General features: G+C 35.9%; 1 protein-coding gene across 2 annotated transcripts in view; it reads left to right on the top strand.

Moving 5' to 3' along the window:
- MNAT1 (MNAT1 component of CDK activating kinase) overlaps positions 1-25420 on the top strand; it is a 219399-nt gene that overhangs the window by 40773 nt on the left and 153206 nt on the right. For both annotated transcript variants that reach the window (XR_010342055.1, XM_021666681.2), the window contains exons 2-3: positions 16309-16461; positions 18731-18804. Coding sequence is in view for 1 of the 2 variants with exons in the window: in XM_021666681.2 (XP_021522356.2) it covers positions 16309-16461; positions 18731-18804 (227 nt within the window). In the remaining variant the exon portion in view is untranslated. The remainder of the gene's footprint in view (positions 1-16308; positions 16462-18730; positions 18805-25420) is intronic.

Below are 25420 nucleotides of genomic sequence, written 5' to 3' on the forward strand. Positions count from 1 at the left end.
ATCTTCTAGTGGAAAGATTAGGATGAAAACAAAGTAGACCATAACAAGCGTATTATCCATACAAATAGCTAGATGGTATGCTTAGTTGGCTGAATTTAATAGGCTGGGTTCTGGACCAAACCAGAGCAGTCTGAGAATTCATTTCTACTGGCAACAACTGAAGGAATGCTAGGCAGACCTCGAGATCTTTGCTGGGTCTAACATGGTGATAGCGGGTTTGTTTTGATTGTTTTTAAGATTCTGAGTCACTATTTAGCCCAGTTACTACTTCATGCTTGCTCTGCCCAGACATCTTCAGTGATTCAGTTTTGACTGCAAACTTATAAAGAATTGTTGGTCAGAGGTGAAATGACATAGAAATCTACTCAAAGTTCTGTGACTTCCTCTTGTTAGAATGGGGAGGGGTGTATGAGACTCAGATAATTATAATAAGTAGAGTTCTGGCCCAGGTTTAACTCACACTGGGTCTCTGTTATCAGAGTAATTTCCCTGATTCCCAGTTTTGTAATTGGAATCAATATACATGGTAGTTGGCAGAACTCTCAGATTGGCTCCTTGACCAGTTGGGTTAAGTGCTATCCTAGTGGAGAAGATCAAGTGGAAATCTCTAAAACTATACCTTCCCTCATCTTGGAAGGGGCAACAATTCTTCTAGTTTGGGATTAACACATATTCTGGATCCACATGTTTGCTTTTTCTGCTCATAAGTCCATAGCCAGCACCACTATCTGAGGACTTACAAAGTGTTTAATTGACTAATACGGGATCTTGAGTAATATTGTCTCTTGCCAACAGTCTCACTTTACAGGAAAAGATGTGTGGCAGTGGGCCAGAGTTCCTGAATCCACTGGTCCTAACTCATACTGCTCCATCCATAATCCTCTGGATTGATAGGTCAGTTGTAATGGGATCATAACGGTACAACTGAGATGCCAGATTGGAGGTGATCCTCTACAGGTATCGGCACCATTCCTTCAGAATGCTTGGCTATCATATGGATATTTATTATGTTAGGTATCCTCAATAGGTAAAGTATATGGGTTCAAGAACCAAGGGATAGAATAAGAGTGGTCTCATTTACTATCACACCCAATCCTTACTTGAGGAGTTTATACTTCCCATTCATATAGCTTTAGACCCTGTGGGATTAGACGTTCTTGTCTCTGGAAGTGGAAATGCCCTACTAGGGGACAGACACAATAAGAGTTCCATTAAATTTTAAGCCATGCCTGCTGTCTGGTCACTTTGGGCTCCTCCTGCCAAAATCTCTAGGGAAGAAAAGGAGTCACCATCCTGGCAAAGGTAATTGACTCTGATCATCATCACAATGTGGACAGAGAAGAGTATGTCTGGCACTCAAGGGATCTGCTGGTATGTCTCATGGTGTTCCCAAGCCCATTATTTTAATAAATGTACAGATGCAACAGCCATTGCCTAAAAAAGGCATGATAACCAGAGTTTCAGACTTCTTAGATATAAGGATCTGGATTGCCCTACTAGCAAGCTGCTTATACCAGCAGAGGTGCTAGCAGAGGATGAGGGAACTATAGAGTGGGATGGTGATCAGTTATGACCAGGAAATCAACTGCAGCATTGAGACTATAGTTTATCCTCTTCTTGAAAGTTTCCAATGGAAACAAAATAAGTAGAATCCTTAAGAAACTGTTTCCGGCTGGGCGCGGTGGCTCTTGCCTGTAATCCCAGCACTTTGGGAGGCTGAAGCAGGCAGATCACGAGGTCAGGAGATCAAGACCATCCTGGCCAACATGGTGAAACCCCGTCTCTACTAAAATACAAAAAATTAGCTGGGCATGGTGGTTCATGCCTGTAGTCCCAGCCACTCAGGAGGCTGAGGCAGGGGAATCACTTGAACCCAGGAGGTGGAGATTGCACTGAGCCGAGACCATGCCACTTGCACTCCAGCCTGGTGACACAGTGAGACTCCATCTCAAAAAAAAAAGAAGAAGCTGTTTTGGCTAGAGTGAACTTACTCTAAGAAGCAAGTGGATTTGTGTGGTGTGATTTGCCTGTTCATATAATCCACTCATTTTTCTAATAGCATGATTTATTGATTTATAGAACCTCTGTATGTAGCACGAATATTATCTTTTATGTATGATGAAAAAATTGTTTTCTAGTCTGTGGCAAGTCTTTTAGTAGTATTGTGTCTCCCCTCCCCCTTACAAAAAGGTTTCAATTTGAAATTTTTGTTTTTAGAGATGGGGTCTTGCTGGTCTCAAACTCCTGACCTCAAGTGGTTCTCCAGCTTTGGCCCCACAAAGTGCTGGGACTACAGATGTGAGCCACCACACCTGGACTTAAATTTTGATAAAATGAAATTTATCATCAGTCTTCTTTACATGATTTAAAATTTTTAAGTTACGTTTAAGAAATTTCTGCCCTGATCTTATAATTATATTCTCCTATAATTTGCTGAAAGTTTAAAGTTTTCTCTTTTATCTTTAGGTCATTTGTTCTATGGGATTTCCTTTTGTGTATAGAGTGAAAGATAGGAATCCAGTTTTTTTCTGTCCTCATGTAGAAAGCCAGTGGTGTCTCAAGCATTTATTTAGTAGTCATTTCTTTCCACAATGGTTTGTAATACTTCTTTCCTATGCCATATTTCCATGTATGCATAGATTTTGTGTGTGTCTGTCATTTTTTTTTCCAGAAGTATATTTGTTCCTTACAGTGTGCTGTTATGTTAGTGGTACATGAATCTGTAGACATCTTCCTGGAATGTCAGTTTTACCTAAAGAATATGAAAAAGATTGAGTAATTGAATAGTGATTATTTGAGGACATTTTTCAGTGAAATAAGACTGAATTATGGAGTCAAATAGAACTTTCATGAATTTTTAAGATAAAATGTGATATAATTTGAAGAAATGTTGAACTCATGGGGCACCATTTGAGGCCATTTCCCCAATTTTCTAGAAGTACATTCTTTATCATTTAAGAATACTGTGGTAGAAAAGGGTGTTAAGGCCCACCTTACATGAACTATTTTTATTTTTTGTCAAAGTGTTCTGTTTATTATTCCATGTATACAGTGTGAGAATTGATACCTTTTTTTGATGATCTTTGCCTGGAATGTCATCCTTCTTTTGTAGTTCAAAGCCAGCAGGTCCAGCTCAATTCATCTTATTTCTTGAATCCTTTAACAGTTGTAATCTTTGTTACTGGCTTCTTTGAAATCTGGTCCTTACTGGGCATTCCTTGTATTAAGTAATATTTCTAATGACTAATGTTTATTGAGAGTGTACTATGTGCCTGGCATATTTCTAAGCATTTTACCTGTATTAACTGATGTAAATCTCATCAGCTCTGAAAGCTAGGTTTTTACGCCCATGTAGGCATTATTTTTATTTTTCACAAGGAAACAGAGGCACAGAGAGAGTTAATAATTTAAATCACTGAGGAAAAACAGGCAAACTGGCTTCAGAGTCTGTGCCCTTAACTGCTATGCTCTGCTCCCACTCAGTTGCTCAATAAATAATTGCTCAAGGAATGAATTTACCACTTACATTAATACTTAGCAGACATAACCTTGTTCTGTTGTTTTATCTTTAATGGGTGTGTTCTTTCCTAACTATATAATACATCCTCGAAGGCAGGGATATAATCTTATACTTTTTTATAATATGGCTTTATATTATATTTTATTATTATTTTTTATTATACTTTAAGTTCTGGGCTACATGTGCAGAATGTGCAGGTTTGTTATATAGGTATACTTTCTCAAAGTACCAATGTGGTAAGTCACAGGACTGGGATAGAAACCTAGGTCTTCTGATTAGACTCTAGTGTAGAGTATAGTTACATGATCATGTCTTCAGTAAGAATACCAACTTTTATGTGTTCAATGATAGAATTCTCTTGTTAAGGAATTTATTCTAGAGCAAAAGCATTGCCTTTAGTAAAAAGACCAACTTTTATATGGTAAATGCTGAATTTATAATTTAAAGAAATACATTCTAGAATAAAAACTTCCATGGGATGATCATAGGCCATGTGAGTGAATTCAGAGATTGTTATTGCTTTTATGGGCAAGGTAATTGAAGACAGAGAGGTAGTTTTCTAAAGGTCTTATATAGGTAGTATATATTTTTGGGTGCTTCTGTTTGCAACTAATAGGAAGCTCAACTCAAATTATCTTGAAGAACTTACTCACTGAAAAGTACAGCTACAGATAGGGTGCTCTTCAAGTGAGGCTAGATGTAGTAGATCATCTATGTAATGTTACCATTGTTTCATTTTCTTTCTGTTTCTTGGCTTCCCTCTCCATCTCCTTCAGAGTGCTGTCTTTCTAAGTTTGGAGTACTAGAGATGCTTCTAGATAAACAAAATGGATGCTTTTTCTTACAGGAATAAAGGAAATGAGAGGAAGCTTTTTTCCCCAGATAGTCTCAGCAAATATCTCCTCATATCTTAATGGTGCCTATTTGATTGCTTGCTCATCTCTGAACCAACCACGGCAATCAGAAGCATGGCATTCATTGATTGACTTAAGCCAGTCAGTGCCCCATTCTTGATTTAGGGGTGGGATCAAATCTACCCAAAATACATGATTGGGAAATTCATAGTCTAAGTATAATAGGGGAAGGGTTGTCTGGATATTGGGTAGGCAACCAAAAGATGTCTTTCCCCTGCAGTAAGCAAATATTAGAGTAAGAATCCCGGTTTTTTGCTTTGTTGAAAATCATAAGTGAATACATAAAGCTTGATCTTATACTAAGAGTATATAACTTTGTTTTTAAATTGTTTTTCTAAAAAATTGAAGTGAAATTCATATTACATAAAATTAACCATTTTTATTTATTATTTATTTATTTATTTTTAGAGACAGGGTCTCACTCTATTGCCCAGGCTGGAGTGCAGTGGCATGATCATGCTTCACTGCAGCTACACTTGAACTCCTAGGCTCAAGTGATTCTCCTGCCTTGGCCTCCTGAAGTGTTGGGATTATAGGTGTGAGCACCTGTACCCAACCCAAAATTAGCCATTTTAAAGTGAACAATGCAGTGGCATTTTGTACGTTCACAATGTTGTTTAACCACCCCTTCTTCTTTTTTTTTTTTTTTTTACCACCATATCTATCTAGTTCCAAAACATTTTTATTGCCACAAAAGGAAACCTCATCTCCATTAAGTGGTTATTCCCCATTCTCTCCTCCCTCTGGCCCCTGGCAATAACTAGTCTACTTTCTGTCTCTATGAATTTACCTATTCTGGATATTTCATGAAATAAGTGAATATAAATACATTTGAAAAAATACAAAAATATCTCTAACATTTATACCTTTTTTGTCTGTAAAATTAGATATAATAGATTACCTGTGAAGTATCCAATGTTTACAATATTGCATATGATAGCATATTATTAATTGGTGTTTATGCAGATTAAGTAGTAAATTTAGCTTCACTTCAAGAAAGTATATAGGACATCTTCCATAAAACTGTTTTTTTGTTGTTGTTATAAAAATAATTCTTTAGGTCCAGTACAGTGTCTCATGCCTGTAATCTCAGTGCTTTGAAAAGCCAAACTGGGAGGATCACTTGAGGCCAGGAGTTTGAGGCCAGCCTGGGTAACATAGCAAGATACCCTATTTACAAAAAGAAAAAAAAATTAGCTGAGTGCGGTGGCCTGTGGCTGTAGTCCTAGCTACTTGGGAAGCTAAGGCAAGAGGATTGCCTGAGTCCAGGAGTTCAAGGTTACAGTGAGCTATGGTTGCAGTACTGCACTTTAGCCTGGGCAACAACGTGAGACCCTGTCTCTAAAATAAATAAATAAATAAATAAATGAAAATAATGCTTCATATTGGAAGGGAGAAGGATCACTGTTGATATATGGATTGTATATCTTTGTAATTAATTTCAAAACAGCAGTGAGCAGGCCTCAAAGTTATTTTAAATTAAAAATTTATTTTTTATTGATATATATTTAAACATATTTTTGGGTACATGTGATAATTTGATATATTTGTATAATCAAGGTAATTGGGATGTCCATCACCTTAAACATTTATCTCTTCTTTATGCTGGGAACATTTGAATTATTTTCTTCTAGCTATTTCAAAATTTATGATTGATTAATGTTAATTATATAGTCACCCTACTGATAATCTGTTGCACACCAGGTCTTATTTCTTCTAAGTGTATATTTGTACCTATTAACCTCTCTTAATCTGTCCCTTCTTTCTACCTTTCCTGGCCTTTGGTTATCTTAAATTCTTTTTTTTTTTGAGATGAAGTCTCCCTCTTGTTGCCCAGGCTGGAGTGCAATGGCATGATCTCAGCTGACTGCAACCTCCACCTCCCAGGTTCAAGTGATTGTCCTGCCTCCGCCTCCTTAGTAGCTGGGATTACATGTGCCTGCCACCACACTCGGCTAATTTTTGTATTTTTAGTAGAGACAGGGTTTCATCATGTTGGCCAGGCTAATCTTGAACTCCTGACTTCAGGTGATCCTCCCACCTTGGCCTCCCAAAATGCTGGGATTACAGGTGTAAGCCACCATGCCTGGCCTGATTTTTGTATTTTTAGTAGAGACCGGGTTTCACCATGTTGGCCAGGCTGGTCTCCAACTCCTGATCTCGTGATCCACCCACCTCGGCCTCCCAAAGTGCTGGGATTACAGGCATGAGCCACTGAGCCCGGCCTGCTTATCTTACATTACTGAAGGTAAGCAATGGTTTTGTTTAGCTATGGTAGGTTTTTGAAAGAAAGAAGTGTTTTTTCAAAGTTTTGATATTGTAAACCCAGGTAATAGCTCTAACCTTACTTGAGGTTTTCTTCTTTGTTCTGAGATCTGATTACTTACATATTTGTATTCTTGGTCCAGGTCTTTTTTTTTTTTTTTTTTTTAATTCTGTTGGCTACACATATTTGAATAATTAACCAAATCACTAAGCTGGTGTTTATTAATGGGGTTAATAAACTTACCCTCCCATATACTGGAAGTTCTGCTCATATGTTTTCTGTAAGTCTTTTCTATAATAACTTGAGAACTCGTAGCATCAGAAGTAATGCTTAGCATTTGAGATTAAAAAAATAATTTATCTAAGTGATTGTTTTTAGTTTTACTTTTAAATAAAGAGCAAAATTTATGCATATATTTTGAGATAGGGTCTCACTGTGACATCCAGGTTGGAGTACAGTGGTGCAATCACAGCTCACTATAGCTCTGACCTCCTGGGCTCACTCAATCCTTGTACCTCATCCTCCCAAGTAGCTGGGACTATAGGCCACTGTACCCAGCTAATTTATTATTTTATTTTATTTTATTTATTTTGAGATGGAGTCTTGCTCTGTCGCCCAAGCTCGAATGCAGTGGCATGATCTCAGCTCACTGCAAACTCCACCTCCTGGGTTCAAGTGATTCTCCTCCCTCAGCCTCCCAAGTAGCTGGGATTATGGGCATGTGCCACCACACCCAGCTAATTTGTTTTTGTATTTTTAGTAGAGACAAGGTTTTGCCATGTTGGCCAGGCTGGTCTCAAATTCCTGACCACAGGTGATCTACCCGCCTCAGCCTCCTGTGTGTGATCTCAGCTCACTGCAACCTCTGCCTCCTGGGTTCAAGCGATTCTTATGCCCCAGCCTCCTAAAGAGCTGGGACTACAGGCGTGCACCACCATGCCTGGCTAATTTTTTGTATTTTTAGTAGAAATGGAATTTCACTATGTTGGCCAGGCTGGTCTCAAGCCCCTGACCTCAGGAGATACTCCCACTTCGGCTTCCCAAAGTGCTGGGATTACAGGCTTGAGCCACCATGTCCAGCCAGCTAGCACTCACTGAACGTTTACTATGTATCAGGAACTGATTTAAATTCTTTTACATATAATGACTTATTTAATTAAGTTGATTATTGGGTGGCCATTTGATTTCTTAAAAGGTTTCCATTTCCCCCTCTTTATTAGTGTAATTCAAAAATAATTGTCCCTACTATTAAAAAAAATTACAAATATAACCTATGATTTAGGTCTTGAAACAATCTGGGGAACAGGTCTCAAACTTGTCTGTTATTTTATTAATTGATTTTCCCTAGTGTTTATTAGGCATTTAAAATGATTAATTGAAAATCTTAGCAAATATTGAGCAAACATTGATATACTTTGCTTTCAAGAAAACAAAGATGAGGACATTGTATTTTTAGAACTATTTCACCTTAAGTATTGCTTGTCATAAAAGAAATACAGTTCTTGCCTTAATTGCCTCACATTCTCTATATGGATATTCTGGAATTTTTGGTTGTTGAGGTAGGTAGAGTGATAGTTTATTCTCACAAATCTGCTTTATATAGCTTATATAATTTAGTCTATAAGTATTTGCTATTATCAACTTTTAAAAAATTGATTCACAAGAATATATATTCTTGTACTCATCAAACATTTGAGGGTCCAACTTTGCATTACACAAGGTACCTGGCATGGTATTGAGAGGGTAGCCAACTGTTTAGCTTAAATATTTGTGGAACTAATAAATAGAAATAGCATCTTGACTAGTTGTTTTATTTTATTTAAAAGGTCATAATAATGGATGCTTGATAAATATTGAACTAGAAGAAATAGTTTAAAAAATGAATTATATATATTTATTTTAATGACCTCCTAAAAATAGTAGAAAAGTACAAACTCTATTGTGGATGTCAAGAATGAAATAATGAAAATAAACCCAGTGTTAAACTCTGAGAAATAGAAATAAAATATAATTAAGAAAAATTGAATAAAATAAATAGGTAATAGAAAAGTAGAAATTAATAAATTGGAAACCACAAAAATGATGAAATTGTGAAATTCAAGTTTCTTTACAGTGCTTCTTTAAAAGGACCTTTATATAACTTTGACGAACATGTAGCATTTCTAATCAAGAGAAAGAGGTAGAAAAGCAAAATAAGAAATGAAGAGAGAGCTAGAACAGTAGAAACAATGGAAAACTTAAAAAAGATTTTACTCAGTACTAATAAATGAGAAAATCTTAATGGCTTGGGTAGATTGGGGAACATTTAAATTACGATTGCATTCCTTTGTGTTCATTTGTTCATTATAGTAATCCTTTATTGACCACATGTAACAGTGGTTCTCAGACTTTTTGGTGTTAATAACTTTTATAATTTTAAAAGTTCCAGCACTTTGGGAGGCCGAGGCGGGTGGACCACAAGGTCAAGAGATCGAGACCATCCTGGTCAACATGGTGAAACCCCGTCTCTACTAATACAAAAAAATTAGCTGGGCATGGTGGCGCATGCCTGTAATCCCAGCTACTCAGGAGGCTGAGGCAGGAGAATTGCCTGAACCCAGGAGGCGGAGGTTGCCGCGAACCGAGATCGCACCATTGCACTCCAGCCTGGGTAACGAGCGAGACTCCGTCTCCAAAAAAAAAAAAAAAAAGTTATTGAGGACCCCCAAGACCTCTTATTTATGAATATGAATTCCTAATATTTACCATATTAGGAATTAAAATTCAGAAACTTTGAAATGTTCATTTATCAATCAAAAATTATAAACCTATTACATGTTACCACAAACAATATATTTTTATGAAATATAACTATATTTTCCAAAACAAAAAAATTTTTGAGATAAGTAGCATTGTTTTACATTTTTGCAAATCTTTTTAATGCTTGTCGTAAGAGAAAACAGATTCTCACATCTGCGTCTGTGTTGAGTCTGTTGTATGTTTTTGTTGAAATAGATGAAGATCATTGGGTGTCTATAGATACTTATTTGGAAAAGGGAGAAACATTCTAATAATAGCCTTTTCAGGTAATTGCTGACATTCTTTTTGCACGTACTTAGGTACATGTATTTTTAGCTCCTTTGAATCATGGTGGAAGTCAAGACATACCTTATTTAGTGCAGAACCTGCTTTGATGGAAATGAGAGTATTAATTGAATTTGCCCTTCCTTTCCCCGAGGCAGAATTATAGTAAAGGCCTCTATGGAAATGCATTCCTAGCTTGGTTTAGTGGGACATCGTTCTTTCAAGTCTCCGAAGTCCTTAATGTTCCTGTGGCCATGGTGCTTTCCTTATTACTCATATACAGGCATACCTCAGAGATATTGCTGGTTTGGTTTCAGACCACCACAGTAAAGCAAATATAATAAAATAAATAGTGCAATAAAATGACTATCACAATTAAAGTGTGTCACATAAACTTTTTGGTTTCTTAGTGTGTATAAAAGTTATGTTTACACAGTATATTAAGTGTACAATAGCATATGACTAAAAAAAATTACATGGCTTAATTAATATATACTTTACTGCTAAAAATTACTAACAATCATCTGAACCTTCGAAAGCGACCGTAATTTTGCTGGTAAAAGGTCTTGGCCAAATGTTGATGGCTCCTGACTGATCAGGATAGTGTTTGCTGAAGGTTGGGGTGGCCTTGGCAATTTCTTAAAATGAGACAACAATGAAGTTTGTTGAATTTATTGACCCTTCCTTTCACGAAAGATTTCCCTGGAGAATGTGTTGCTCTTTGATAACATTTACTCACTGTAAAATATCTCTCAAAATTGGAATCGTTCCTCAAACCTTGCCACAGCTTTATCAACTAACTGTATATATTATTTCTGAATCTCTTCTCATTTCAACAACGTTCACAGCATCTTTACCAAGAGTAAATACCATCTCAAGAAGCATCCCTAAGAAGCTAAAACTCCTCATTTGTTCAAGTTTTATCATGAGATTGCAGGAATTCAGTCACATCTTCAGGCTCCACTTCTAATTCTAGTTCTCTTGCTGTTTCTACCACATCTACAGTTACTTTCTCCACTGAAGTCAGGCCCTGAAAGTCATCCATGAGGGTTGGAATTAATATCTTCCAAATGCTTTTTAATGATGATATTTTTTATCTTTTCTCATGAATCACAGATGTTCTTAATGGCATCTAGAATGGTGAATCCTTTCCAAAAGCTTTTGAATTTGCTTTGCCCAGGTCTATCAGGAATCATTGTCTGTAGCAGCTACAGCATTATGACGTGTATTATTTAAATAACAAGACTTCAATGTCAGAATTACTCCTTGACCCATGGGCTTTTGAATGGATATTGTGTTAGCAGGCATGAAAACAACATTCATGTCCTTGCACATATCAATCAGAGGTCTTAGGTGACCAGATTCGTTGTCATTGAGCAGTTATATTTTGGAAGGAATCTTTTTTTTCTGAGCAATGGATCTCAACAGTGGGTTCAAATATTCAGCAAACCATGCTGTAAATAGATGTGCCATCATTCAGGCTTTATTCTTCCTTTTATAGAGCACAGGCAGTATAGATTTAGCATAATATTTAAGGGCCTTATGATTTTCAAAATGACAATAAGCATTGATTTCAATTTAGTCATCAGCTGCACTACCTCCTAAAAAGAGAGCCTTGCCTTTGAAGCTTTGAAACCAGGCATTGACTTCTCTTCTGTAGCTATGGTAGTCCTAGATGGCATCTTCCAATAGAAGGATGTTTCATCTACATTGAAAAGTATTTTTTAGGGAAGCCACCTTCATCATTATCTTAGATAGATCTTATGGATAACTTGCTGAAGCCTCCATATCTGCACAGGCTGCTTCACTTTGCACTTTTATTTTATGGAAATAGCATCTTTCCTTGAATTTTGTGAACTAACTTCTGCTAGCTTGAGACTTGTGTTCTCAGCCTTCATAAGATTAAAGAGAGTTAGGGATTAGGATCTGGATTAGGTTTTGGTTTAAGAGGATGTTGTGGCTGGTTTGATCTTTTATCCAGACAACTGAAACTTTCTCTATATAAATGATAAGACTGTTTTGCTTTCTTAACATTGTGTGTTCATTGGAGCAGCAATTTTAGTTTCCTTCAAAGACTTTTCCTTTGCATTCCTGACTTGGCTAACTCGTGCAGTTGGCCTAGTTCTTGGGCTGTCTTAGCTTATGACATACCCTTCTCACGAAGCTTGGTCATTTCTGTTTTTTGATTTAAAATGAGAGACCTGTGACTGTGTTTTTCACTTGAACACCTAAGTGTCCATTGTAGGGTTATTAATTGGCCTAATTTAAATATTGCCGTGTCTCAAGGAATGGGGGTCTGAGAAAAGAAGAGAGATGAACAGTGGGTAAAGCAGTTGGAGTACATACAACATTCATTAAGTTTGCTATCTTATATGGGTGCTTTTCATGATGCCCTGAAACAAAATGGGAACACCAAAGGTCACAGATCACCATGACAGATATAACTATAATGAAAATGTTTGAAATATTGTGAGAATTACCAAAATGTGAAACAGAAACATGAAGTAAGCACATGCTGTTGGAAAAACGGTGCTGATAGACTTGTTCCATGGCATCGTTGCCACAAATCTTCAATTTGTAAAAAATGAAATATCTGCAAAACCCAATAAAGCAATTCACAATAAAATGAGGCATGCCTGCAATTGTCAGTTCTCCTAGTCTGCAGTATTATTTCTGAAGCCCTTCATAAAGTTAGACGGACTTTCCCCCCGATTTCTAACTTAGCTTTTACCTTGTTTTCTCAACCATATCCCTGAAGGGGCTTTGAGCCTCTAATGTCTTAAATCTTAACTATCACACACACACCCTTTTTAGCTATCCAAGGATAAAACTGTTCATCAGTGGTAGAAAGAATGGCTACAGAAGAGTAGTCCACATATTTGAGAAACTGTTCTTAGCTTAGAGCATTTGGAGTATGATGTGTTAATAACACATGCTGGCTAGAAGTATGTAATATATAATTTGTTGATCTATTGCTCATTGGTTGAAAGCTTATGATAGTTTTCAAAGTATGCTTTTGCAATAGAGTTACTTGTTTCTTTTCCTTTCTTTTTTTTTTTTTTTTTCTATTTTCACCATAGCATATGAACATTTATGCACAGGGTTGGTGTATCTGCCACAGACAGAAGAATATTGGTTTTGAATATGTTGAGTCTGAGGTAACTTGTGGGATAGCAAAGAGAAATTGTACAATAGGCAGTGTGTAATAGGAATTTAGGAGAGATTTTTAGGCTAGAGATAAATACTTAGGATGATTTTTCATAGGTCCCTGTAAAAATTGTAAGAATAAGATTGAAGGAGAAAGTGTGAAGTATGAAGAGGACTGTGAAAGGAAAATAAATATTGGGACCCCCAAATCACTAAGCTAAAGGGAAAAATCAAGCTGGAAACTGCTTAGGACAAACCTGCCTCCCATTCTATTGAGTCGTTTCTCTGAGGCTCACCTGAGACAAATGAATCTCTGTTTGCTTCCTTTGCCCTGTTGTTTATGTAAAAATGCGGATTCACTGAGCCAAACAAAATTGTGTATTCAGTGGAAGGTTGATCAAGGACGAAGAAGAATCCAATCTTTTGTCTCTTATCTGCGTCTAACCTGGAAGCCCCCACTTTGACTTTTCCCACCTTACTGGACCGAACCAGTGCACATCTTACATATATTGATTGATGTCTCATGTCTCCCTAAAATGTATAAAAGTAAGCTGTACCCGATCACTTTGGGCACATGTCATCAGGACCTCCTGACGGTGTGTCCTTAACTTTAGCACAATAAACTTCCTAAATTGACTGAGACCTGTCTCAGATATTTGGGATTCACAGGATCATGGTCAATTCTTACTAGTTATATGATTTTAAGCCAGTTATTCGACTTCTTCATTCTTAGTGTCCTTATCTATGTAGTTCTATGAGTTCTAAGATAATGATAAAATGGATAAACCTGCTTTTTTAAATTTTGAGGGTGACATCTTTTCTTCTGAAAGTCTATTATCTCTTCATAATGTTTTAATACCTGCTCCCAGGCCATCGCTTCTCTATCTATGGATGAATTCTTTTGCTACATACTCCAAAAGCACTTTATCAAAGTAGCTTATAAATTTAGTTTGTAAATTTTTTCTTAGGATTTGGAGTACATAGATTCTGAGTTCCCTTTTAGGTATAAAGTGATTCATAGCAATTTAGCTTAAAGGTATGAAAGGATTGATGAGGAAACTTAGCAGCAAATATTTCAAAGTTTAAATTGAGAATGCCACATAAATAAATGTAACGCATACCTATTTTAGTCGCTGAGATAAATGAGAAATGACTATTGCAGATAAAGTTAACTGGATCCCATGGCTAATTGGCTTGAAATTCATGTATGCAAATAAGTAAGTCTCTACTTTTATTAAGATTGTATACCACTTCTATCAAAAGTTATTCATTTTGAGGTCATAAGTTTTTTAAAATTACAAAATTTTGAGATTTAAGAAAATCTCAAACCTTTTTAAGGTGACGATTTCAACTGGTTACTTTCTGGGGACTGAAACTTGTAGAATATTCTTTTAAAATTCCAGTTTAATTCCCACTTGAAAGCTGGTATCATCAACTCATGGTGGAGGTTGGGAAGGAGAGAAAAATAAAAAAAGAAAATATCTAATACTTTGTTCATCTTCTTTGGGCCAGTTTAGTTGAAAACCCTAACCATCACATATAATATAGTTTATTTGGGAAAAATGTATTTTGACTTCCAAGCAGTTAATTTGTAAGCAGACTATTGGAACAAAGTCTATTTGTGAATTGATCACCTTTTCTAAAATGTAACAGGTGTTTTTTTTTATGTGTTTTCCATGAATTCTTAGACATATTTCATTATTGGATGTTGATAATATTTTAATTAACTGGTGCTCATTTAGGTCATTTCTACCTCTAAAATTTCCATGATTCAGTTAGAGCAGAGATTTTCATCAAATGATTTAGTTGAATTAAGATTTTTAAAGTTTTAATGTTCAAAGATATGGCACTTTAATCAGTATTTGCCTGTACAGACAAGTTAGTCAACATATTTTCAGAGGAAAATTTTTAAAAAATAGTATCTTGCTTCTTTCTTATAAAATTCAGTACACATGGGTTTAAGGAATAATTTATTGTAAAAATAAAATTTTTCTTTAACAATGCAATTACTTGATATTTATCTTTCAAGACCATAGGCTTCTGTTTCATTTCTAAAAGCCAAGTACTTGAGAAGAATGGAAAGTGCTGATAAAACTAGGTTACTTCACAGGAAGTCTTAAGCATAGAGTTTGACAAATTATTAGTAATTTTTTTTTTTTTTGAGTTGGAGTTTCGCTCTTGTTGCTCAGGCTAGAGTGCAATGGTGTGATCCTCGCCGCAACCTCTGTTTCCAGGGTTTAAGTAATTCTCCTGCCTCAGCCTCCCGAGTAGCTGGGATTACAGGCATGCACCACCACGTCTGGCTAATTTTATATTTTTAGTAGAGATGGTGGTGTTTCTCCATGTTGGTCAGGCTGTTCTTGAACTCCCGACCTCAGATAATCTGCCCACCTTGGCCCCCCAAAGTGCTGAGATTACAGGTATGAACCACTGCGCCCAGCTAATAATTTTTTTTTTTTTTTTTTTTTTTTTTTTTTTTTTGAGGCGGAGTTTCGCTCGTTACCCAGGCTGGAGTGCAATGGCGCGATCTCGGCTCACCGCAACCTCCGCCTCCTGGGTTCAGGCAATTCTCCTGCCTCAGCCTCCTGAGTAGCTGGGATTACAGGCACGCACCACCGTGCCCAGCTAATTTTTTGTATTAGTAGAGACGGGGTTTCACCATGTTGACCAGGATGGTCTCGATCTCTTGACCTCGTGATCCACCCGCCTCGGCCTCCCAAAGTGCTGGGATTACAGGCTTGAGCCACCGCGCCCGGCCCTGAATAAAGCTTTTATAAGCAGCCACTCTTTCTAAGATTTCTCATGGCAGAAGTTGTGTTCATTTTCTCCTTCACACATACTGGAGCACTCAGAGTTCTTTATCCTCTGGACAGTGGGACCTCATTCAGCTAGCACCTCTTTCTTGTAATTGTCATTTGCTCAGTTGATCACTGAACTTTCAAAAAACTTTCTTACAAGGAAAGGAAGAAAAAAAGTCTGTTTTAGTGATTGGGGTATACAGAGCTCTCTAAAGTGCAGGCCCCTGGCAGAGGCTTCTTTTGCCCAGGTCTAAGGATATTGATATTGGACTGGGGATGGAGGTGACCATGCACTAACCTTTTATATGCTGTTTAACTTCTCCCTATCCTGCTATTTTTCCTAGTCTCTCACTCAATTTATTTTAATTTATAAATTTGTTTGATTTATAAAACAAAATTGATGTCACTTGGGACACCTGTATCTGAAAAGTAAGCTCCAAATGAAAATGAACATTTTCCAAGAAGTTTTTTGGTAAGATTTTAAAAAGCAATGACTAGTTTTCATGTCTCACTCTTCTTACCCCATAGGGGCAAACTATTCAAACGTGTTGTAGATTTGAACATTGGCTTTAATGTTATGTTTTATTTCTCACCTTACAGCTGTGAAAGTTGTGTGGATTTACTGTTTGTGAGAGGAGCTGGAAACTGTCCTGAGTGTGGTACTCCACTTAGAAAGAGCAACTTCAGGGTACAACTCTTTGAAGATCCCACTGTTGACAAAGAGGTTGAGATTAGGAAAAAAGTGCTAAAGATGTAAGTATTCCTTCTTGAATGATTCAGTCAACAAGAGGACTTTAACAGTTATGTCAATAATTGATTATTATTTGCTGATAAATATGGAGAGATTAGCAAGTAAATAACTATAAATTCATTTAAGTTCTTAGAGAACTGAGTAATATTACTTATTTATCTTTGTTAAAGAAGAGTCTCTTGATGGCTTCATTATTCATTTGTATTTGTTCTTTGATTAATAAACATGTATTGAATACTGTGTATAAATACTGTGTTATGCATGTTAGGCATATGCATGTTAGTTATGAAGTGATGAGTAAAACAGCTATAAACTCTGTCCTCATGAGACTTACAGAACAGTAGCATAGGATAGCAAAAAGACAAAAACCAAGTAAACCAAAGCAAATATGTTATTTATTATAACTTGAGAATAGTGCTATATAGTTAGTGACTGAGTGTTGCTGTGGTCAGTGATGTCAGGTATGGGCTGAAGGGGAAGAGAAAATTATGTGTTACCTATATTTTGCTATGTATGTTTTTGTGTACATACACATATATACATATATGGGCATAGTATATATATGTGTGTGTATATACATGTATATATATCTATATATTAATCTTTTTTATTTACAATTTAGGTTTTTTTTTTTTTTTTTTGAGACGGAGTTTCGCTCTTGTTGCCCAGGCTGGAGTGCAATGGCGCGATCTCGGCTCATCGCAACCTCCGCCTCCTGGGTTCAGGCAATTCTCCTGCCTCAGCCTCCTGAGTAGCTGGGATTACAGGCACGCGCCACCATGCCCAGCTAATTTTTTGTATTTTTAGTAGAGACAGGGTTTCAACATGTTGACCAGGATGGTCTCGATCTCTTGACCTCGTGATCCACCCGCCTCGGCCTCCCAAAGTGCTGGGATTACAGGCATGAGCCACCGCGCCCGGCCCTTACAATTTAGGTTTTACTTTTTACTCTTTGTTAATAGTTTTGGGTTTTATTTTACCCATTCTTTTATTATAAGAAACTTATTTTTTTTGAAATTGAAATAATTGATATATTTATTAATTTATTTTTATTTTCAGTAGTAATACGTTTCAACCCAAGTAACCAGTGTTTTAGCAGCATCTTTCTAGGTACATAGCCAATGATAGTTTATCAATGTCCCTAGTGGCTCTTTCATTGTTTATAACTTCTGGGAGGTAGTCTCTTAGATTCTGATCTTTCATTGTTAATTCCTTGCAATTTACTAATTCTTCACAGGTACATTACAGTATTTACAGATTTTCTTGATCTCACATTTTTTAGAGTATGTCATGAAAAATGGAGGATTTGCTTCAATTTTTTGTGTTTTGGAAATTAGTGAATCTATTTCTTAGGAGTAAATAATAAGTAAAAACTTTTGCAAGAAGTAAAAAGACAAGAATTATTACTAAGGGTGGGTTTGGAAATGACACAAAGGTTATGTACTGTGAACATTAGAATGAGACTATGAGGATCAAACAACAATCATTTTCCTTCAAACATGATAGATAACTGTATTCAATATTTACTATTAAAAATAAAACTATAATAAAATGGATCATTCTTTAGAAGGTTTATATATGGTAAACTTAGAAAATAAACCATAATTTCCAATGAAATGCCTTGCTTAAGCTCATTTTCCAATCTTAAGCTCCTAATTTCTTTTTCCCTGAAGTCTTAATAAGGATTTTGCATATTGCACCATTTTCTCCTGATCCTACTTCTTCTATGTAGTCATAAGAATTTAAGAATTGCATTTTTGGTGTGGTTACAAACCTGGTGTCAAGAAAACGGTATTTTATGCTGGGTGCAGTGGCTCATGCCTGTAATCTCAGCACTTTGGGAGGCTGAGGTGGGTGGATCACTTGAGGTCAGGAGTTCAAGACCAGCCTGACCAACATGGTAAAATCCCATCTCTACTAAAATAAAATAAAATACAAAATAAATACAAAAAAAATAAAATACAAAAAAAAATTTAACTGGATGTGGTGGTGTGCACTCGTAATCCCAGCTACTCAGGAGGCTGAGGCAGGAGAACCTGGGAGGTGGAGGTAGCAGTGAGCCAAGATTGTGCACCTGCACTCCAGTCTGGACAACAGAGCAAGATTCCATCTCAAAAATAAAAATAAAAATAGAAAGAAAACGGTGTTTTACACAGTAAGCAATTCTTTTCCATGTATCATATACGAATTAGGTAAGAACAAGCAAACCAGTTAGATAATATTAAAAGCAATGATACGTAATATGTAGATTTATTTTTTCTTTTCTTAAAGATACAATAAAAGAGAAGAAGATTTTCCTAGTCTAAGAGAATACAATGACTTCCTGGAAGAAGTGGAAGAAATTGGTACGTTTTTAATTTGATGTATGCTAACCTATAAGACCATGTGCTTTTACCTTTTAAATGCTTAGGAGAATATCTCACATAAAAACCTCTAAATAGGTTTTGTTGTGATAGCTAACATTTACTTAATTACTTTCTTTTGTAAAGAACCTATTTAAGTAATACTTTTTCTTAGGAAAAATATGTTTAATAGAGGTAGTAACACTTTGTTGCTGGGGAAGAAGACTATATGGGTACATACATCTGTATGTTGATAATGTGTTAGAGTAGTTTAAATGAAAGGAAAGCATATTCTAATTTTTTTCAAAAATGGGGTTCCTGTTAACCATACTTATAGTGACTAGAGCCATATGTTTATCATTGTTTGTGCTTCTGTGGCTGTAGTAGTCTTAAAGTACTTTGAGGCAGTTTACTGTTGAAGTGGCATTCTATTAATCAGTGTTATTCTGTAATCAGAGGTTGGAGTAATCTTTGTGCCTTTTCTTTCTGATGTGTTTAGTCAAAAAGATGATTTTTGTCAAGAAAAAACTATTTAAGTTCTCTTAAATGAAATTTCAGAGATGTTAAAACGTTTGGAAGTTGTTATATATTGATTTAAAAAATAATGCTGCTTTTTAAAGTTGCAATAATTATTATTAAGTGCGGGTTTGGAAATGATACAAAAGTTGTATACTGAGAACATTAGAATGAGACTATGAGGATCAAACAACAATCATTTTCTTTCAAACTTGATAAGTAATTGTACTCAATATTTACTATTAAAAATGATTATAATAAATGGATCATTCTTTAGAAGGTTTATATATGGTAAACTTAGAAAATTCACATTCCTGAGGAATAATATTTTAATTCCTTTAATTTCTTTACTATAAAATCCAGAAAATATTTTTGTTTAAACTGTTATCTGAAACTTTTGTATGTCTAAGTTCATTTGTTATGCCATAGCGAAAGCACATGCAAAACATAATTTAGGGTTTCTCTGGGATCTTTCAGTGCCATAAGAGCCACTGCTTTTCCATTCTACATGTATTCATTGCACTTTGTATGTTATCTTAGCAATTGTGAGTGACTATGGATTTGGGAGTAGAATTGGGAGTGACAAGGCAAAGTGGAAAAGTTAGGATGTAGACTGAGAAGAACAACCAGAAAGAAATCTGCAAGAACTGGGCAAGTATGAAGGAATATAGAAATCTGCCTATACATAGATATTAAGTATAGGACAAACAGTTGGATAGCAATTGGGAAGAAAAGCAGCTTACATATATTCTAAAGGTAATATGATCAATCGAAAATCTGGTCAAGCAATAAAGGGAAAGGAGATTTTAGGTGTTGCAGTGCAAGTTGAATACATGGTCACAATTCCAAGCAGGCAGTCAGGATAACTAAAAGAAACTAATGTACAGAGAAGGTGAGGAATAGGTTTAAGGGATGAACTACAAGGAGATCTTGATTCTGGAATTAAGGTTTTGATTGAGCTATGATTAAAAAATACACACACACACACATGCACACACACACACATACATTTGCTCCAAGATAAGTCAGTTTGAAGGTATGGACTGCATAGGTCCCATAGGTAAACCAGGTTTATGTTCAGACATTGGTACTAGAATTGATAGGCAAGAGCAAGTGTGGATATTAGGGGTATACAACATGTAATGCTTTCTTTACCAAATATAGAAACTGTGACTCAGACCATTTAATTTGAAAGTTATTCTGCTGTTATGTATATTTAGTTGCAGTATGTGGAAACTCTCTTAACCAACCTCCACTTAATTGTCTCATTGAAGTAACTGACATTTCCCAGTTTTTCCATAAAATGTACTCACTGATACCCACAGAATAATGAATACATTGTGAATTTTGTCAATTAGAAGTTGCCCTTGAGCCGGGCGCGGTGGCTCAAGCCTGTAATCCCAGCACTTTGGGAGGCCGAGGCGGGTGGATCACGAGGTCAAGAGATCGAGACCATCCTGGTCAACATGGTGAAACCCCGTCTCTACTAAAAATACAAAAAATTAGTCGGGCATGGTGGCGCGTGCCTGTAATCCCAGCTACTCAGGAGGCTGAGGCAGGAGAATTGCCTGAACCCAGGAGGCGGAGGTTGCGGTGAGCCGAGATCGCGCCATTGCACTCCAGCCTGGGTAACAAGAGCGAAACTCCGTCTCAAAAAAAAAAAAAAAAAAAAAAAAAGAAGTTGCCCTTGAGTACACCTCTGTACTTCTCCCACCAGTTCAATTATACACCAAGAGTTATTAGCCTTGATAACCAGACCTTCTTATGTCAATTGTACTTGTTATTGTAGTTATGTAATTAAATACATATTTAAATATTATATGTAATTTAAATACTTAAATCATGTGTAAGGTTGGGGAAAAAATTACAAAAATCTAGAAGGATTCTGCTTCTCAGATTTTTAAGTCACCTCTTAAATAAATGGGAATTGGCCAGGTCCAATGGCTTAGGCCTGTAATCACAGCACTTTGAGAGGCTGAGGCAAGAAGAGGACTGCTTGAGCCCAGGACTTTGAGATCAGCCTGGGTAACATAATGAGACCCATTTCTAACAAAATTTAACAAGTTAACTGGATGTAGTGGCATGTGCCTGTAGTCCCAGCTACTTGGGAGGCTGAGGTGGATCGCTTAAGTCCAGGAGTCCAAAGCTACAGTGGATGGTGATTGGGCCACTGCACTCCAGCCTAGAACACAACCATGTCTCAGAAAAAACAAAAAACAGAAAACAAAAAAGGAAATTGAACAATATAGATGACAATTATGGCCTATATAAGGAAGAAGCAAAACTCTGAAGACTAGAATTTGCTGTATGTCATTAAGTTAGAGAATGACTATGTGCTTATTATATATGTTTTAAGTTAAAAAAAGAGAGATGTTTGTGTGTGTTTCCCTTCTTTAACAGACTTATTTAAATAGTCAACTTTAAATCCTCATTGTGTTGATTAAAGAGTGGTTCTACTGTATTTAAAGATATTGATGGTTTGTGGGAACTAACCTCTTGGATTTATAGTTTATTTTCTGAAATTTAGCTCAATTCAGCAAGTTTTAAGATTATTTTATGTGAGCTGCTTTATTGATGGGGATATGTGATATTTGCTTTCAATTAGCTCAGACTCTAAAGGGAGAGATAATTATGTTAACTAACAAGTATGATTTAATGTGGTAAGTCTTATACATAGGCATTTATAAAATGCTATGGGAATACAGATAAGAAAGCAATTAACCTAGCACTGGGAAAGAGAGATATGGTTTGGTGAAGTTCAGAGAAGAGATGACACTTGAGTTTGATCCTGAAAGACGAATAGGAGTTCGACGGATTGAGAGGGCTTGGAAAAACATTTGTAACCAAAGAAAAAGGCATGAGATAGAAAGATGTTGAGCATGTTTGGAGAATGAGCAAGTAGTCTATTATAGGTAGATACAACATGAGGGGTGATTAAAAATGAGGCCTTAAAAACAGACTGGACCTGGGTTAAGGAGGCCTTTGTACTATAGACAACAAAAGCAAAAATAGACAGATGGGATTGTAACAAACTAAAAAACTTCTTCACAGCAAAGGAAACAACAGAGTGAAGAGATAATTTGCAGAGTGGGAGAAAATATTTGCAAACCAGACATCTGATAAAGGGTTAATCTCTAAAATATATAAGGAACTCAACCCAGTAGCAAGAAAATATTTCATTAGAAAATGGGCAAAGGACCTGAATAGACATTTCTCAAAAGAAGACATATGTATGGTATATGAAAATGTGCTCAACACCACTAATCATCAAAGAAATGCAAATTAAAATCAAAATGAGATATCATTTCACATCTGTTAGAATGACTATTATCAAAAAGACGAGATAAGTGTTGATGAGGATGTGGAGAAAAGGGAACCCTTGCATGCTGTCGGTGGGAGTGTAAATCAGTACAACCATTATGGAGAACAGTATGGAAGTTCCTCAAATACTAAAAATAGAACTACCGTATGATCTAGTAATCCCGCTTCTGGGTCTATAACCTATAGCCCTATTCACAATAGCTAAGATATGGAATCAGTCTAAGTGTCCATCATTTGGATGAATGGATAAAGAAAATGTGGTACATATACACAATAGAATACTTCAGCCTCAAAAAAGAAGATAATTCTGCAATATGCAATAACATGGATCAACCTGGAGGACATTATGCTAAGTGAAATAAGTCAGTCACAGAAAGAGAAATATGGCATGGTCTCACTTATATCTGGAATCTAAAAAAGTTGAACTTAGAGAAGTAGAGAGCAGAATGGGGTGGTTACCAGAGTCTGTGGGATGGGTGGTGGGTGGGAAAAGGGGAGTTGTATGGAGTTAATCAGGTAAACTCTGGAGACCAGGCAGTAGTTTTTATTATTTTGTTGGCTAACGGATATGAAATTTCAATTACATAGGAAGAATAAGTTTTTGAGGTCATTGCACAGCATGGTGACCATAGTTAATAATAATGTATTGTATATTTCAAAGTTGCTAAAAGAATAGATTTTCAATGTTCTTGCTACAAAAAAGCATGTCAAGTGATGGATATGTTAATTAACTTGATAAAATAGTTCCACAGTGAATACATGTATCATAACATCATATTGTACCCCATAGATATATATAATTATTATTTGTTGACTAAAAAAAAAGAAGGGCTTTGTAAACTGGGCTGTGAGTTAAGATTTTATTCTGTGACTAAGAGGCGATACTCAAGAGTGAGAAATGACTTTTTAAGGGGCCATTACAGTAATTTGGATGATAGATAATGAGGACTTGGAATAGATAGTCACAGTGGGGACAGATAAAGAGGATATTTTAGAGATAGAATATTTAAGTGGTTGATTTGATGTAGGGAGTGTGTTAGAGAGAGTAGGCAAGGATAAAATATTATGACCTGACCCTGAGCAGTTGTATGGTGTTAATCAGGTAAACACGGGAGAATAGGCAGTATTTTCTATTATTTTGTTTTGTTGGGTGAAGTGTGTGCAGAAATGAGAGATGAAGTAAAGACTTTAGTTTTAGATCTTTTAAGTTTTGTTAGGGTGTGGCTCCACCACTTAGTTGTATGGCATTGTTTGTCATCATATAAATAAAACTTCCTTTTAAAATCTTGTTTCAATAGCTTTCTATTTTGTGTTTTATTCATACTTTCAAAGATAATTAGTTAGATGTCTGTGATATCTGTATTGACTATGTTAGTCAGAAGTATAAAATGTTGATTTAATGGACACTAAGTTCCAGACTGAGCTGTACATACATTATATAATATAATTTTTGAAACTCTAAGAGACAGGCATTTTTATTTCTGTTTTGCATCTGGGTGCCCAAGATTGCCTTGCTAGTAAAGGATGGAGCCAAATTGTAAATAATAGGATTTTCTTGCTCTCTGAGTCTAGAACATGGAGTTCTGTGGAATTATTAGAGATGAGAGAAAAAAGGTAGGTTGGGGCCATATTTTGAAGGATATTAAAGATGTTTGAACTCGATGTTATAGGTAGAAGGGTGCTGTTGGAGATAGATGTTTAAGTCTGGAATAAGAGGACTAGAATTAGTAGGATGCCTCAGAGGGTCAGTGTTTGAGGATTCATAAATTGGGGATTGAGGTAATTTTGTTGTATAAATTATGAATCTTTTAAACATGAATATAAAAATGAAAAAATTACAATTTTGAATAATATCAAAAATTTTCAATAGAAAGGGCACACATGAAGATGGACTTTCTTATGGCATTACAATAGGCTCTTTTCTGTGGTTATGACAATCTATACATAAAATTCTTGTTCCTTATGGCTCTAGGGATTATCTCAAAGGTTTATTCTTAGTTTCATAATGAACAGATTATTCTTTTGGTGCAGAGGATACTTATTTTAAAAGGGTGAGAAAGTCCTAAGGGCTTTAATTATAAATTCTGGATGTCAAAAAGACTTCACAATTGTACTTAAATAACATTAAATCTTTCAGAAAATACAATAGGCTTTTTGTTTGCTTTTAATACTTGACTAAAGGCAGGTCAACATCTGAACTAAATCAGTAAGCAGATAAAGGGTCAAATGATTGTTATAGAAAATTAGCTTCTATTCCTTTTTCTTCAAGGCTGTTATACCAACCTGATTCATTGGGTATGAATGAGACCTGCTTCATCTGAAAATTTTTAAAAATAGCAATTCACTTTTATGGTTCTTTTGTTACTTTTTAAAGGAAGATGTTTGTGTTATCTATAATTATGATTTCCATTTATTATGTTGCTATTACCTTTGCTTCTAAATTAAAATATGAAACAAATTATTTTACTTTTATTGAAATTCATAAAGTTTTCTTTGTTATTTATTTATTTATTTTTTAGAGATAGGGTCTCACTCTGTCTCCCATGCTGGAGTGCAGTGGTACCGTCATAGCTCACTGTAGACTCAAACTCCTGGGCTCAAGTGATCTTCCTGTCTCAACCTCCCAAGTAACTAGAACTACAGGTGTGTGCCACCACACTTGGTTAAGTTTTTAATTTTATTTTTTTGGTAGAGATGGGACCTCACTATGTTGACTAGGCTGGTGTCAAACTCCTGGCCACAAGTGATCCAGAACTCATAAAGTTTTTAATAAGCATAAAAG

This window comes from Aotus nancymaae, unplaced genomic scaffold (genome assembly GCF_030222135.1).
Source record: "Aotus nancymaae isolate 86718 unplaced genomic scaffold, 86718_ANA_hifiasm-v0.15.2.pri h1tg000011l, whole genome shotgun sequence".
Taxonomy (NCBI): domain Eukaryota; kingdom Metazoa; phylum Chordata; class Mammalia; order Primates; family Aotidae; genus Aotus; species Aotus nancymaae.